General features: G+C 46.3%; 1 protein-coding gene across 1 annotated transcript in view; it reads left to right on the forward strand.

Moving 5' to 3' along the window:
- The window catches only part of CARD11 (caspase recruitment domain family member 11), a 213,658-nt gene that overhangs the window by 102,259 nt on the left and 98,434 nt on the right, over positions 1-12,965 (forward strand). The window contains exons 12-13 of the mRNA XM_040357039.1: positions 3,365-3,468; positions 3,578-3,615. Coding sequence (XP_040212973.1) covers positions 3,365-3,468; positions 3,578-3,615 — 142 coding nt within the window. The remainder of the gene's footprint in view (positions 1-3,364; positions 3,469-3,577; positions 3,616-12,965) is intronic.

Genomic DNA, 12,965 nt, shown 5'->3' on the forward strand with positions numbered 1-12,965 from the left:
TTGGCACATGCAAACCATGCAGGTTTGGGAGATATCCTGGATAGCTACAGGTATGCCTTAATATAGGCTTGGCTGTAGTATAAAGTAAGTTGTAAGGGTTTACAACCACTTTAAAGTACGGGATTTTAAAGCATCTCCAAGCAAACATCAGTACAAAACATAATGTGCAAGGGGTACAGAACTATGAAGAGATAAAAAAAACATGAAACTTCAGTTTTGCTTTTAACACACAAAGATAAAGTTTATGACTTCCCTAACACGCATATAATTAACAACAACTAAAGTGGAAGCAAAACCAAAGGGTTTTGTTATGATAACTGGAACAACATGACTGACTAGATATAATATGAAATGACAATGGCCCACAATGTCCTCTGTTGTGTATGGCAACAACAAAGGTCTTCTTCACATGTTTGTCTTTGGCTAACCTTGTAAGAGTTCTCTGTTATTGGTTTCAAGCTTTTTAGTTTCACCTCCACAATATATACAAAAATATTTTAGATTGACCTTATCTTTATGTCCCTTTGTTCAGTGAATGGAAATATTGGTGGCTAAATCTGTAATAAAACTTTGATTTCACCTTTATTGACTTTGATAGTGGTCTTGTTCTCTAGTTGACAGTAAATTGAAAAATTATCATTTGAGATCTTCACTGGCTATGAAATATATACAGGGGGTCCCCGACTTACGAACTCCCGACTTACGAACAACTCCTACTTATGAATAGGACAGTATCTTTCGTTCTGCGCCATTTTCGGACATTTTCGACAGCGGCACATTCGACAGGACAACGGAAAACATCGGAAAGCGCAGTATCTCCCATTTTGCGAATGCGTGGCCATTCGACGGAACATCAGAAAACATCGGAAAGCGACGTATCTCCCTTTCTGCGCATGTGTGCCCATTCAACAGAACATCAGTAAATGACGTAATTGCCGTTCTTGCGCATGGGGTCCCACTTACGAACATTTACGATTTAAGAACAAACCTAAAGTCCCTGACCCGTTCATAAGTCGGGGACCCACCGTAGGATCGTTTTCACACTTGTATTGTGAGAGGATGACACTGTAGTCAGGTTACTTTCTGTCATTTTTCAACACTTTGAGACATCTAACATTGTTGAAAAGCCCCAGCTCTGGCACAGATGAAGTTTGGTGTACATGGTGTATTATGCTGACCTTCAAGTATAGTTTATAGTTTTTGTTTTGCTCAGCCCACTTTTTAATGCCATTTTAAGAGCCAGTTTAATTTTAAACATTCCTACTGTGTGGGTAACTCTTGGTTATATGATATCTTTCTCCTTTTGAGAAAACTGTCCTCTAAAGCCAGGTACACACTACAGGTCTTTACAGCTCCGGTCATAGACACTGTACTAACTATGCAAGGTTAGTCCAGTGATCTCCCCCACTGAGCTGTTGTATTCCGACAGGGGGATGGCCCCCTCACCAGAACACTTCGATCAGCGCTCTCTGCCGTTGGTTAAGAGCACCGATCGGGAGTCGGTCGGCTGCTGGTCTTCCAACATGCATGTTCGACAAAAGCCAGCCGAATGGCCAGCTTCTGGTGGACAGACCGACATACACACTGGCAGAATGTCGGCCGGTATTTTTGGGTACCGGCAAATGTCTGCGAACATTCTGCTCATGTGTACGGGGCTTAAATGTGATTCAGGTGCTCAATGTACACAATGGGGGAGATTTACTAAATCTTTTGCACACAGAATTTGGTGCAGCTGTGCATGGTAGCCAATAAGCTTCTAAGTTCAGCTTGTTCAACAAAGCTTTGACAATAAAACCTGAAAGATGATTGGTTTCTATGCAGAACTGCATTTTTTTTGGGCGGGGGTACCTCGTTTTGACAGGTACCCAGCTCCCACTTCCTGCTCTTGTTGCCTCGCCACCTAGGCGATTCCTCCTCTCCCCCTCCCTCTCTGCAATCTTGTAGGACACGTCACAGGTCCCAGAAGATTGCCTGGCCACTAAGAGAGGCACCACTAAGAGAGGCCCACACTTGCAATCCCAGCACCGTGGAGAGGTGGGGGAGAGGAGCGAGGCTTCAGGCAGCCGCATTGCTGGATCGTGGACAGTGTTTCAGTATCCACTATGGCCCAGATTTACGTCCAGCGGCATATCTCTGCGGCGGCGTAACGTATCCGATTTACGTTACGCCGCCGCAACTTAGACGGGCAAGTGCTGTATTCTCAAAGCACTTGCTCCGTAAGTTGCGACGGCGTAGCGTAAATCGGCCAGCGTAAGCCCGCCTAATTCAAATTTATATCAGGGGAGCGTGCTTTATGTAAAACTACTGTGACCCGACGTGATTGACGTTTTTGCGGAACGGCGCATGCGCCGTCCGTGGAATTTCCCAGTGTGCATTGCTCCAAAGTACGCCGCAAGGACGTCATTGGTTTCGACGTGAACGTAAATTACGTCCAGCCCCATTCACGGACGACTTACGCAAACGACGTAACTTTTTCAAATTTTGACGCGGGAACGACGGCCATACTTAACATTGGCTGCGCCTCATATAGCAGGGGCAACTTTACGCCGGGAAAAGCCTAACGTAAACGTTGTAACTTTACTGCGTCGGCCGCGCGTACGTTCGGGAATTCGCATTTCTAGCTAATTTGCATACTCGACATGGAATTAGACGGAAGCGCCACCTAGCGGTCAAAATAAAATGCAGTTAAGATCCGACGGCGTAAGAGACTTACGTCTGTCGGATCTAATGGATATCTATGCGTAACTGATTCTAAGAATCAGACGCATAGATACGACGGGTTGGATTCGGACTTACGACGGCATACATGGCACTACGCCGTCGTAAGTCCTCTGAGAATCCGGGCCTATGTGTTTTCTTTTTTGTTTTTATTAAAGTTAACCTCAGCTCATGTGTTTTTTCATCATACAATTTGATCATAAACATAATTTCAGCACAAATATTATTTTTGTCATTTTAGCTAGAGGGAGGATGAGTTGAGATCTGTGTCTGTTTTTTTTATTTCTGCCTATAATCCATACTAGGGAGATTTACCCTTACTTTTTGCCCCTGTGAGGTATATACAAGAAATAGGAGAAGTGGCTGGCACTGGGACAGGAAGGCACAGACTGCAGTAAAAGGAATGTCAGAAGCTCCAAACTTTCCCCACTCCACTAAAAAATGTGTTTTGTTTTTTTTTGCCTGAGGGGAAATTGTTCTAATAGGTACCAAGAGAGCAATACAAATCTGACAGAGGTTCAAGTCTAGTGCTTCCCTCTTGTATACAAAAGCAAATGAAAAGCTTTAGTTGTGGTTTGATTTTTTAAATATGCATAATATATATATGGTTCATATGCATTACATGTCTCCCTTTTCTCTTTTGCAGTACCAAATAAAAAATCGAAGTTATAGCATAATGTCCACAACACCAGAACCCCCTGGGAATGACTCTATCGTGAGAAGAAGTAAAGAAGATGTACCCACATACAGGTAAGATTACTATGTCCTATGTAATGCATTGTTAAAGATTACCAACATCTACAGGAATGTGTGACAATAATCAACAAAAATTCTGAATTTTTTCTAATTATTTTCACAGTGCTGCTGATGAAGACAATGACAGTATAGAGTTAGATGGTAAGTTTTGAAATATGTGCTACATAGTTACATACTTAATAAGGTTGAATAAAGACACCAGTCCATCTGGTTCAACCTGTAGGGGTGTGGGGGTGTGTGTGTTTATGCCAATACCATTTCCTATATCCATGTACAGTATATTGCAAATTATTTAGTCATATCACCCCCTGCCTCCACCCCCCTCTGCCACCAACACCCCCTGCCTTCACCCCCATCTGTGGTGCCACAACCTCCCCCTGCCTCCAATCTCCCTCTGCCTCCAATCTCCCCCAGGCCCTCTGCCTCCATCGTCCCCTGCCTCCATCCCCCTCTGCGGTTCCACCAACAACCCCTGTCTCCATCCCCCACCCTCTGCAGTGCCTCCACCCCCCTCTGTGGTGCCATCAACAACCCCTGTTTCTATCCCCCACCCTCTGCGGTGCCACCATCCCCCTCTGCGGTGCCACCAAAATCCCCTGCCTCCAATCACCCCCCTGCCTCCAATCTCCCCCTGCCTCCATTGCCCCTGCCTCCATCCCCCTCTGAGGTGCCACCGCAGCCACCATCACCCCCTGCCTCCAATCTCCATGCGCAGTTCCATGCCGAACCGATCTCGGCTATTTTTACTGGCACATTCCCGCAACCACAGACATTTATGAATGGGGGGAAAAAAGTGCCAGTTTTTACGAACTATCCGTAAAAATACGGACGGTTGGCAACGCTGCTATCATATCTCCTCCTAAGAATCTTTTCTCCAGGGAGAATACGTTTAATGCTTGTAGTCATTCCTCGTAGGTCCTTCAGTCCCCTTATTATCTTTGTTGCCCTTCTCTGGATTCTCTCCATTTCCAGCACATTCTTACCAAGGATTACTGACCAGAATTGCATGGCATAATTGAGATGTGGCCAGACCAGAGATTTGTAAAGTGGTAGAATTTTTGTCTTATCTCTCGAATAAAAACCCTTTTTAATGCATGCCAATAGTGTGCTAGCTGTGCTTGCTGCAGCTTGGCAGTTTATGCTATTGCTGAGGAAACACATACACAATATTGGTATAATGTTCATCGCTAAATCACCCGATAAAAAAAGATTAAAGTTTAAAATTTAGATGAAAAGACATGCATCTGCATGCTGATACATCAAGGTGCAACCATGTCAATGGTGAGTGGATTGAAAGTTCTTGGGAAGAACCCCTAAAAATTACAGTCTCTAAAAAAAGTCTCTAAATGGAGGCTTTAAAGGGAGCGAGGCTGCTTCAGGTGTGGGCTGGGTAACCCGATCACTGTGAACAAAAGTAAAGCAAAAGGAAGAGAGAGAAGCGCCGAGCCAATCCTTTAAATAGCTTAGAAATGTATTCAGTATATAGGTATAAAACAGCACTAAAAACTTGCGTGAAAAATGTTGGAGCACTTGCAGAGTGCTAGAGTGGTTGGTAGCTTCCACATGCAGTGTCAGAACGCGTTTCGAAGGCACGTCCACACCTTCTTCATCAGCTCTAAATCGTGCTTTCGAAATGCATTCCGATTGACCAGACAGCGTGTGAGTGGCTCCCCAGTTTGACAGCCCTGGACCACTCCCACCCAGAGATACACAATGGTGAGTGGATTGAAAGTTCTTGGGAAGAACCCCTAAAAAAAAAGTCTCTAAATGGAGGCTTTAAAGGGAGCGAGGCTGCTTCAGGTGTGGGCTGGGTAACCCGATCACTGTGAACAAAAGTAAAGCAAAAGGAAGAGAGAGAAGCGCCGAGCCAATCCTTTAAATAGCTTAGAAATGTATTCAGTATATAGGTATAAAACAGCACTAAAAACTTGCGTGAAAAATGTTGGAGCACTTGCAGAGTGCTAGAGTGGTTGGTAGCTTCCACATGCAGTGTCAGAACGCGTTTCGAAGGCACGTCCACACCTTCTTCATCAGCTCTAAATCGTGCTTTCGAAATGCATTCCGATTGACCAGACAGCGTGTGAGTGGCTCCCCAGTTTGACAGCCCTGGACCACTCCCACCCAGAGATACACAATGGTGAGTGGATTGAAAGTTCTTGGGAAGAACCCCTAAAAAAAAAGTCTCTAAATGGAGGCTTTAAAGGGAGCGAGGCTGCTTCAGGTGTGGGCTGGGTAACCCGATCACTGTGAACAAAAGTAAAGCAAAAGGAAGAGAGAGAAGCGCCGAGCCAATCCTTTAAATAGCTTAGAAATGTATTCAGTATATAGGTATAAAACAGCACTAAAAACTTGCGTGAAAAATGTTGGAGCACTTGCAGAGTGCTAGAGTGGTTGGTAGCTTCCACATGCAGTGTCAGAACGCGTTTCGAAGGCACGTCCACACCTTCTTCATCAGCTCTAAATCGTGCTTTCGAAATGCATTCCGATTGACCAGACAGCGTGTGAGTGGCTCCCCAGTTTGACAGCCCTGGACCACTCCCACCCAGAGATACACAGCTGACATCTCCACAAGGAGCTATGGCTAACACACGGCGATTGTGGATCCCTCAATAGAGACTTTCCGGCGGTCCTCTTGTGCTCCAGTGACACTGCACGTGGAAGCTACCACCTGCCCTAGCACTCTGCAAGTGCTCCAACATTTTTCACGCACGTTTTTATCTACTGAATAAATTCCTAAGCTGTTTAAAGAATTGGCTTGGCGCTTTTCTCTCCTCCTTTTGCTATGCTATTGCTGAGCCTGTGATCTACTAGAACCCCCAGATCCTTTTCCATCCTGAATTTCCCCAAAACGTCTCCCCCTAGTGAGTAACTCATGTTCATACTTATAGCCCCCAAGTGCATTACTTTACATTTTTCAACATTAAACCTCATTTGTCATATAGTTGCCCACCCCTTTATTTTATTGAGGTTTTCTTGTAAAGTTTCTATATCCTACTATGAGGTAAATGCCATGCTTAGCTTTGTGTCATCAGCAAACCCTGACATTGAACTATTTAAACCAACCTCTATATCATTTATGAATAAATTAAACTAAAATTGTTCCCAGAACAGCCTTGGGGTACCCCGCTCTAGACTCCAGACCATTCTGAGTACACACTATTTATCACCACCCTAAATGTGCCCCTGTAACATGTTTTCTATCCAGGTACATACACCATTGTCTGTGCCAGTAGACCTCCATGTGTAAATTAAGCATTTATGAGGAACCATTTCGAATGCTTTGGTCAAATCCAGATACACCACATCCAAAAGCCTTCCGCAATCTAGATGACCGCTCACTTTCTCATTGAATGTTAACAGCTTGGTATGGCAATAATGCTCTTCCATAAATCCATGCTGATTACTAATAATGGTACTGTTTTTTAAGCACATTCTTTGATATAGTCCCTTAGTATCCCCTCCAATGGTTTACATACTATTGATGTTAGGCTTGACTGGTCTGTATTTTCCAGGCATATATATCTTGGCCCATTTTAAATATTGGTACCACATTGGCTTTTTTGCCAATCAGGTGGTACCATTCCAGTCACTAAACTGTCTCTAAAAATTAGGAATAACTGTGTGGCTCTAACCTGGCTATGTTCTTTGAGGGCTTTTGGGTGTAAGCCATCTGGTCCTTGTGATTTATTTACATTAAGATTTTTAAGTCTTTGCTGGACACTGGCTTCTGTTAGCCATATGGGTACATTCCGTGTTGTGTTACTACCAATACAGTCTTGATTATTATACTCCTACTTTTCCTTTGTAAAAACTGAGAAGAATGCATTCAATACATTTGCCATTTCCTTATCATTTGTAACCAACTTCCCCTGATCATCCTTTATGGGGCCAATATGCTGTAACCTCACTTTCTTACCATTAATATGTTTAAAAAAATGTGTTTTTTTTTTTTTCTCTCCTCTACTAAGTATGTGTCTCTCATGGTTTGTGCGCCTACATTTCTTATTCCATTCCTTATAGTGTTGTAATGCTGACGATGAACCCTCGGTCTTATATTTTTTAAAGATGACTGTTTTACTCTTTTATACACCTTTTTACACTAACGTTTAGCTCTTTTATATTTGTTGCCCATTGGAATACACTATACCATACACCATATTTTTTTTTTTTAAATCAAAAAGATGTTTATTGTTTAATAGACAAGTACAGAAAAATAGAAACATTACCACTGCACAGACAACAAAGTGATGATTCTTTCAAGTTGTACATCATATATGGGCAGACCCAAAATACAGGACCCCTACTTCACCCTCGGTCGCCATTCTTCCCCCTCCAGCAAAAATACATACCATCCCACCTTACTACCAGTACTACACCATATACACCCTCATAACATCTGATTAGCACCCATTTAGAGACACCTTAGAATCCTGGTCATGACGAGTTCTCTGGGACTCAAACCCGGCGTGTCCAGCCATAACTCCCATATTCTTTCAAACCTGCCAGGGCACCCCCTATGCTGATAAATGTGTTTCTCCATCACCAGTGCTAGTCCCACGTGATTGACCCAGGAGGAGTGAGATGGTGGAGAGGTAGACTCCCACCCCATTAGGATTAATTTCCTAGCCTGGAACAATGTTCTGGAGATAGCCACCCTAGTCGTCTCCTCGGGAACCACATCCTCCAGCACCCCCAATAAGCAGCACATAGGATCAACCGGAACTTTGGTCTGGAAAACAGAATTAATTGTCCCCACCACCCCGGTCCAATATCTGTGCAGCTTCGGGCAGCGCCACAGGAGATGTATAAGGTCCCCCTCGTGTTGCTGGCAGCGGCAACACAACGGGTCCGCCCGCCTACCCATCTTGTACAGTCTCACCGGAGTATAATGTACCCTCAGCAGTATGTATAGTTGCAAAACCTTTTGCACCACATTTAGGGAACAAGTAGTCAAGGATTGCAATGCCTCCTCCCACTGGTCGTCCGTAACCTGGCCGAGGTCCCGCTGCCAAGCAGAAAGAGCCCCGCACGGGTACTCGTCCAGGTGCTTGGATAATAACATTTGATAGCATTGGGAAATAATTCCCTTGGTTTCAGAGGCAGACCGCAGCAGGTGGAATACTGGAGTGGGTGACAGTGTCCACTCCCACGCATCTCCCTGTGCCGCCATGGCATGCCGAAGCTGAAGGTAAGATAGCCACATAGAGGCCGGCAAGCCAAATCGAGCTTGCAGTTCAGAAAACGAGAGCAGCCTGCCATTATGGAATATCTGGGACAGCCTACTTATCCCATGTGCCTTCCATCGGGGCCCCTGCTGCAGTTTAGCCAACTCGGTGTATGAGCAATTGTTCCATATTGGGCTGTACTCAGTGAACCCCCTCACCCCCTGAAGCTGTCGTCCCTTGTTCCAAATTTTCTGAGTTAGTGACATTGTCGGGGTCTGTTTATTGGACTTATGGAACATTTGCGCCTCCAGGCCCAGGGGGATGGTCTCCGCTCCAGAAGCAACCAACATTAGCCGTGCCGCCGATCCCACCGGGTCCCGAGCCATGGAGCCTATCAAATGCTGTAGCTGGGCAGCGATGTAGTACAGCCAAGGGTTGGGGACCGCCAACCCTCCGTTGTCTTTAGAGCGCTGGAGCTGCTCCAGCCTTATCCTGGGGGTCCTCCCATTCCACAGCAACTTTCTGAAGAGGGTATTCACCACTCTGAAGACCTTTAAGTGGATAACCACCGGGGAATTATGTAGGAAATACAGCAACTGGGGCATCAAAATCATTTTGATTAGATTGGCTCTGCCTGCTAGGGACATCTTAAGGTTGTTCCATGTGTTAATCTTATCTCTAAAGCGGGATAGCAAGGGTTATACGTTAAGCTTGCAATAATCTGAGATTTTGGGTGAGATTTGTACACCTAGGTACTTAAAGCTATCTACTATAGGGATGGGGCAGGAGGTCGGGAGGGTCACCTCCCTGTCCTCATCTAACATCAGGAGTGCAGATTTGGACCAATTAATGGTCAGGCCAGAAAAGTAACCAAACTTCTGTATGACAGACATGACCCCCGGAAGTGACAGGGTAGGGTCCTCCAGAAAGAGTAGCATGTCATCCGCGTATAACATAACCTTCTCATGAAGGCCTCCATACCGGAATCCAGCAATCAAGTCGCTCGTCCGTATCAATGCCGCCAGAGGCTCAATAGCAATCGCGAAGAGCAGGGGGGATAGCGGACATCCCTGCCTAGTCCCCCTGCCCAAAGCAAAAGCTGGCGACATTCTGTCCGTCATCCTAATTGATGCCTGGGTGGCCGCGTATAGTAGTTTGGTCCAGGCCACAAAACGTTCTCCGAAGCCAAACTTAACCAGCACAGCCCATAGGTACCTCCAGCTGACACTGTCAAATGCCTTATTGGCATCCAGCGACAGCAGGGCCCTACGACCTCCATTATCTGCCTGCACTTGCATGTTCAGGTATAGCCTACGCAAATTAGTGGCCGTGGATTTTTGTGGCATAAAGCCAGCCTGATCCTGGTGAATAATTGAAGAAACTATCCCATTTACTCGCAACGCCAGAACCTTAGCCAGGATTTTCACGTCGCTCTGAAGCAGCGAGATAGGCCTGTAAGATCCCGGGTCTACCGGGTCCTTCCCTGGTTTCAATAAGAGGATCACATTAGCCCTGTTCATGGAAACAGGGAGCACCCCTTCCTCCAGCGAAGCATTGAAGACTTTCAATAGTTCCGGGAGCAGTAGCTCCCCATATTGGGTGAATACTTCCATGGGTAGACCATCCTCCCCCGGGGCCTTACAAGTGGGAAAAGAACAGGCTGCCACCTGGAGCTCCTCTAAAGTTATAGGGGCATCTAGTTGCTTGCGTGCCCCTGCGGACAGCCTAGGTAGAGCAATTTGGGACACATATGCGGCTAACTCGTCGTCCGCGTAGGCCTCTCTCGACCCATACAAGTCTTTATAGAAGGTGGCTAGCTCAGATATGATGTCATCAGGGGAGTTAACAAGTCTGCCAGTAGATGTGCGAATAGCACCAATAGCCGGTGACTGCTGTTGAGAGCGAGCAATTTTAGCAAGTAGGCGGCCCGTCTTCTCCCCTTCCTCAAAAAATGCCAATTTAGTGAAAAACCTTTTACGTTCCGCAGTAGAGGATCTCAGACGGTCCAAGGAGTCTTGGGCCGACATCCATGCCTCCCGTGCCGAATCGGACGGATCAGTCACATATGTTAGTTCGAGCTGCTTCACTTGGTCTCCCACCCTTTCCAGAAGGGCCGATGAGTTGTGTTTAACAATTTGTATTTCATGAATGAATACCCCTCTAATGAATGCTTTAAAGGTCTCCCACTTCTGAAGGTCGCTACCGTGGCGGGAATGCGTTCTGAAAAAATCCTGCATCTGGGATGTGACCCTGTCCTGAGAGTTGAACAGTTTAAGCCAAAAAGCATTTAACTTCCATGGGGCCCTGGGCATTGAACTGGGGGGTTGTGTGACCAACCAGAGAGCCAGCGGGGAGTGATCCGAAACCCCTCGTGGAAAATATTCCACCCTGGATACACTGCCCACTAGGTTCGGGGTGCCCACACAAAGATCAATTCGGGACAGAGACCCGTGGGTCTTGGAGAAACATGAAAATTGTCTATTACATGGATTACGAATCCGCCATATGTCAGTCCATCCCACCTCAAGTAACAGCCGGCTAAGGGCAGTGCCCCGGCCCCCCCCAGGGGGAGACACCGGACGGTGTCTATCTAGTTTGGGGTCTAAATAGCAATTAAAGTCAACCATTATTAAGACCGGAATGTCCGGCTTGTTGGCCAGGTATGACAACAGCAGTTGCAGCACCTCCCGAGAGAACGGTGGAGGAACATAGACAAAGGCTAAAATCAGTGTTACCATGTACAGTTTACAATAAAGAAACACAAATCTACCAGACACATCTATTAAGGAGTCTAACTCCTGATACGCCAATGCCTTGTGTATCAATACACTCACTCCACGTGAGAACGCAGAGTAAGTGGAGTGATATGCCCTCCCCACCCAGGCATATTGCAAAAACCCCACCGTGTCCCTCTGCAAGTGAGTCTCCTGCAGGCCAATTATGGCCGGATGGAATTTCTTTAAGCCTGCAGTGATCATTGATCGTTTCAGAGGATCATTCACCCCCCGAACGTTCCAGGTCACTATAGGTGTATTAGACATTGCTTAAGGTTAGTCATCAAATCATGAGGATATGGGGGACGCACATGTCCATGGGACAGTCCTGAGGAAGTCCGTCGATCATCTTGTGTGCAAAGCAGGGGCCCTGCCAAAGGTTTCAAAGTACACCCTATTGTAGCTGGGGCATCATCCGTGCAATGGTAAAACATCAGAAATGAAGATAAATGGTTTGAAGAACTGAAGAAGTGTAACATGCGCAATGGTGCGCCAAAAAACAAATGGAAACATGCACTGCTGCAACTTGCGGTCAACGGCTCACACCGCACCATAGGGGCCCAACAGGGGCCTTCCACAGAGCCTGAAGGTGGACACGGATAGACTCCGGGCGTGCCGACAGTGCACCAGCTCCGGAACCACACCAGCACATATACAAGGCTCCATACGAGCATTGCGTATCTCTGCATTTCTCCCCTTCAGAGGGACTTTGAAGATACGACAAAAGAAGACAAACAAAACGTGGATAGTAACTGGACTTTGTGAACCAAAAACAAAAGCAAGGAGCAAAACAGAAAAAAAAGATTTTTGTTGTAGGAATTCCACTCGCCTTAAGTGTAGATTTAGTAAGGGCCCTCAACTGGCCAAATGAACTTTACCATGGGAAAGCTTGCGCCCTCCATGCCCGGTGTAGACAATCAAAACATTATCACCCTTCTCCGCCGTCGCGTCCCCTTCTGCGTAGATCATGCTCGTTATAATCCAGCCAGCCGGCAGCATCCTGTGCGGATTCAAAGAAGTGATTCTGATCTCTAGCTGTTATGCATAGTTTGGCAGGAAACAACATGGCGTAGGGGAGCTGTAGCTTTTGCAGGCGTTTCTTGACCTCGGCGAATTTGGATCGTCGTCGTTGCACCTCCGCCGAGAAATCGGGATAGAAGGAAACTTTCGTGCCATTATGTAACACTGTGCCTTTTTCTCTCGCCAGTCGCAGCACCACCTCCCTGTCTCTGTAGTTCAGGAGTCTTGCTAGCATTGCTCTGGGCGGGTTTCCAGGGGGTAAGGGGCGCGGGGGCACCCTATGCGCTCTTTCAACAGCGTACAGGGGGGAGAACGCTTCTTTGTCAAACACCTCCTGTAACCACCCCTCCACAAATATTGTAGGGTCCCTGCCCTCCACCTTCTCCGGGAGCCCTATTATATGGACGTTATTGCGTCTAAGGCAATTTTCAATTTCATCAGTCTTATCGTATGCCTGTCTGGCCTGCTGGGCAGCACCTCGTGCGTCACGGGTAATGTGGGGCATCTGGTCCTCAATATCACTCACTCTCCC

This window comes from Rana temporaria, chromosome 6 (genome assembly GCF_905171775.1).
Source record: "Rana temporaria chromosome 6, aRanTem1.1, whole genome shotgun sequence".
Lineage (NCBI taxonomy): Eukaryota > Metazoa > Chordata > Amphibia > Anura > Ranidae > Rana > Rana temporaria.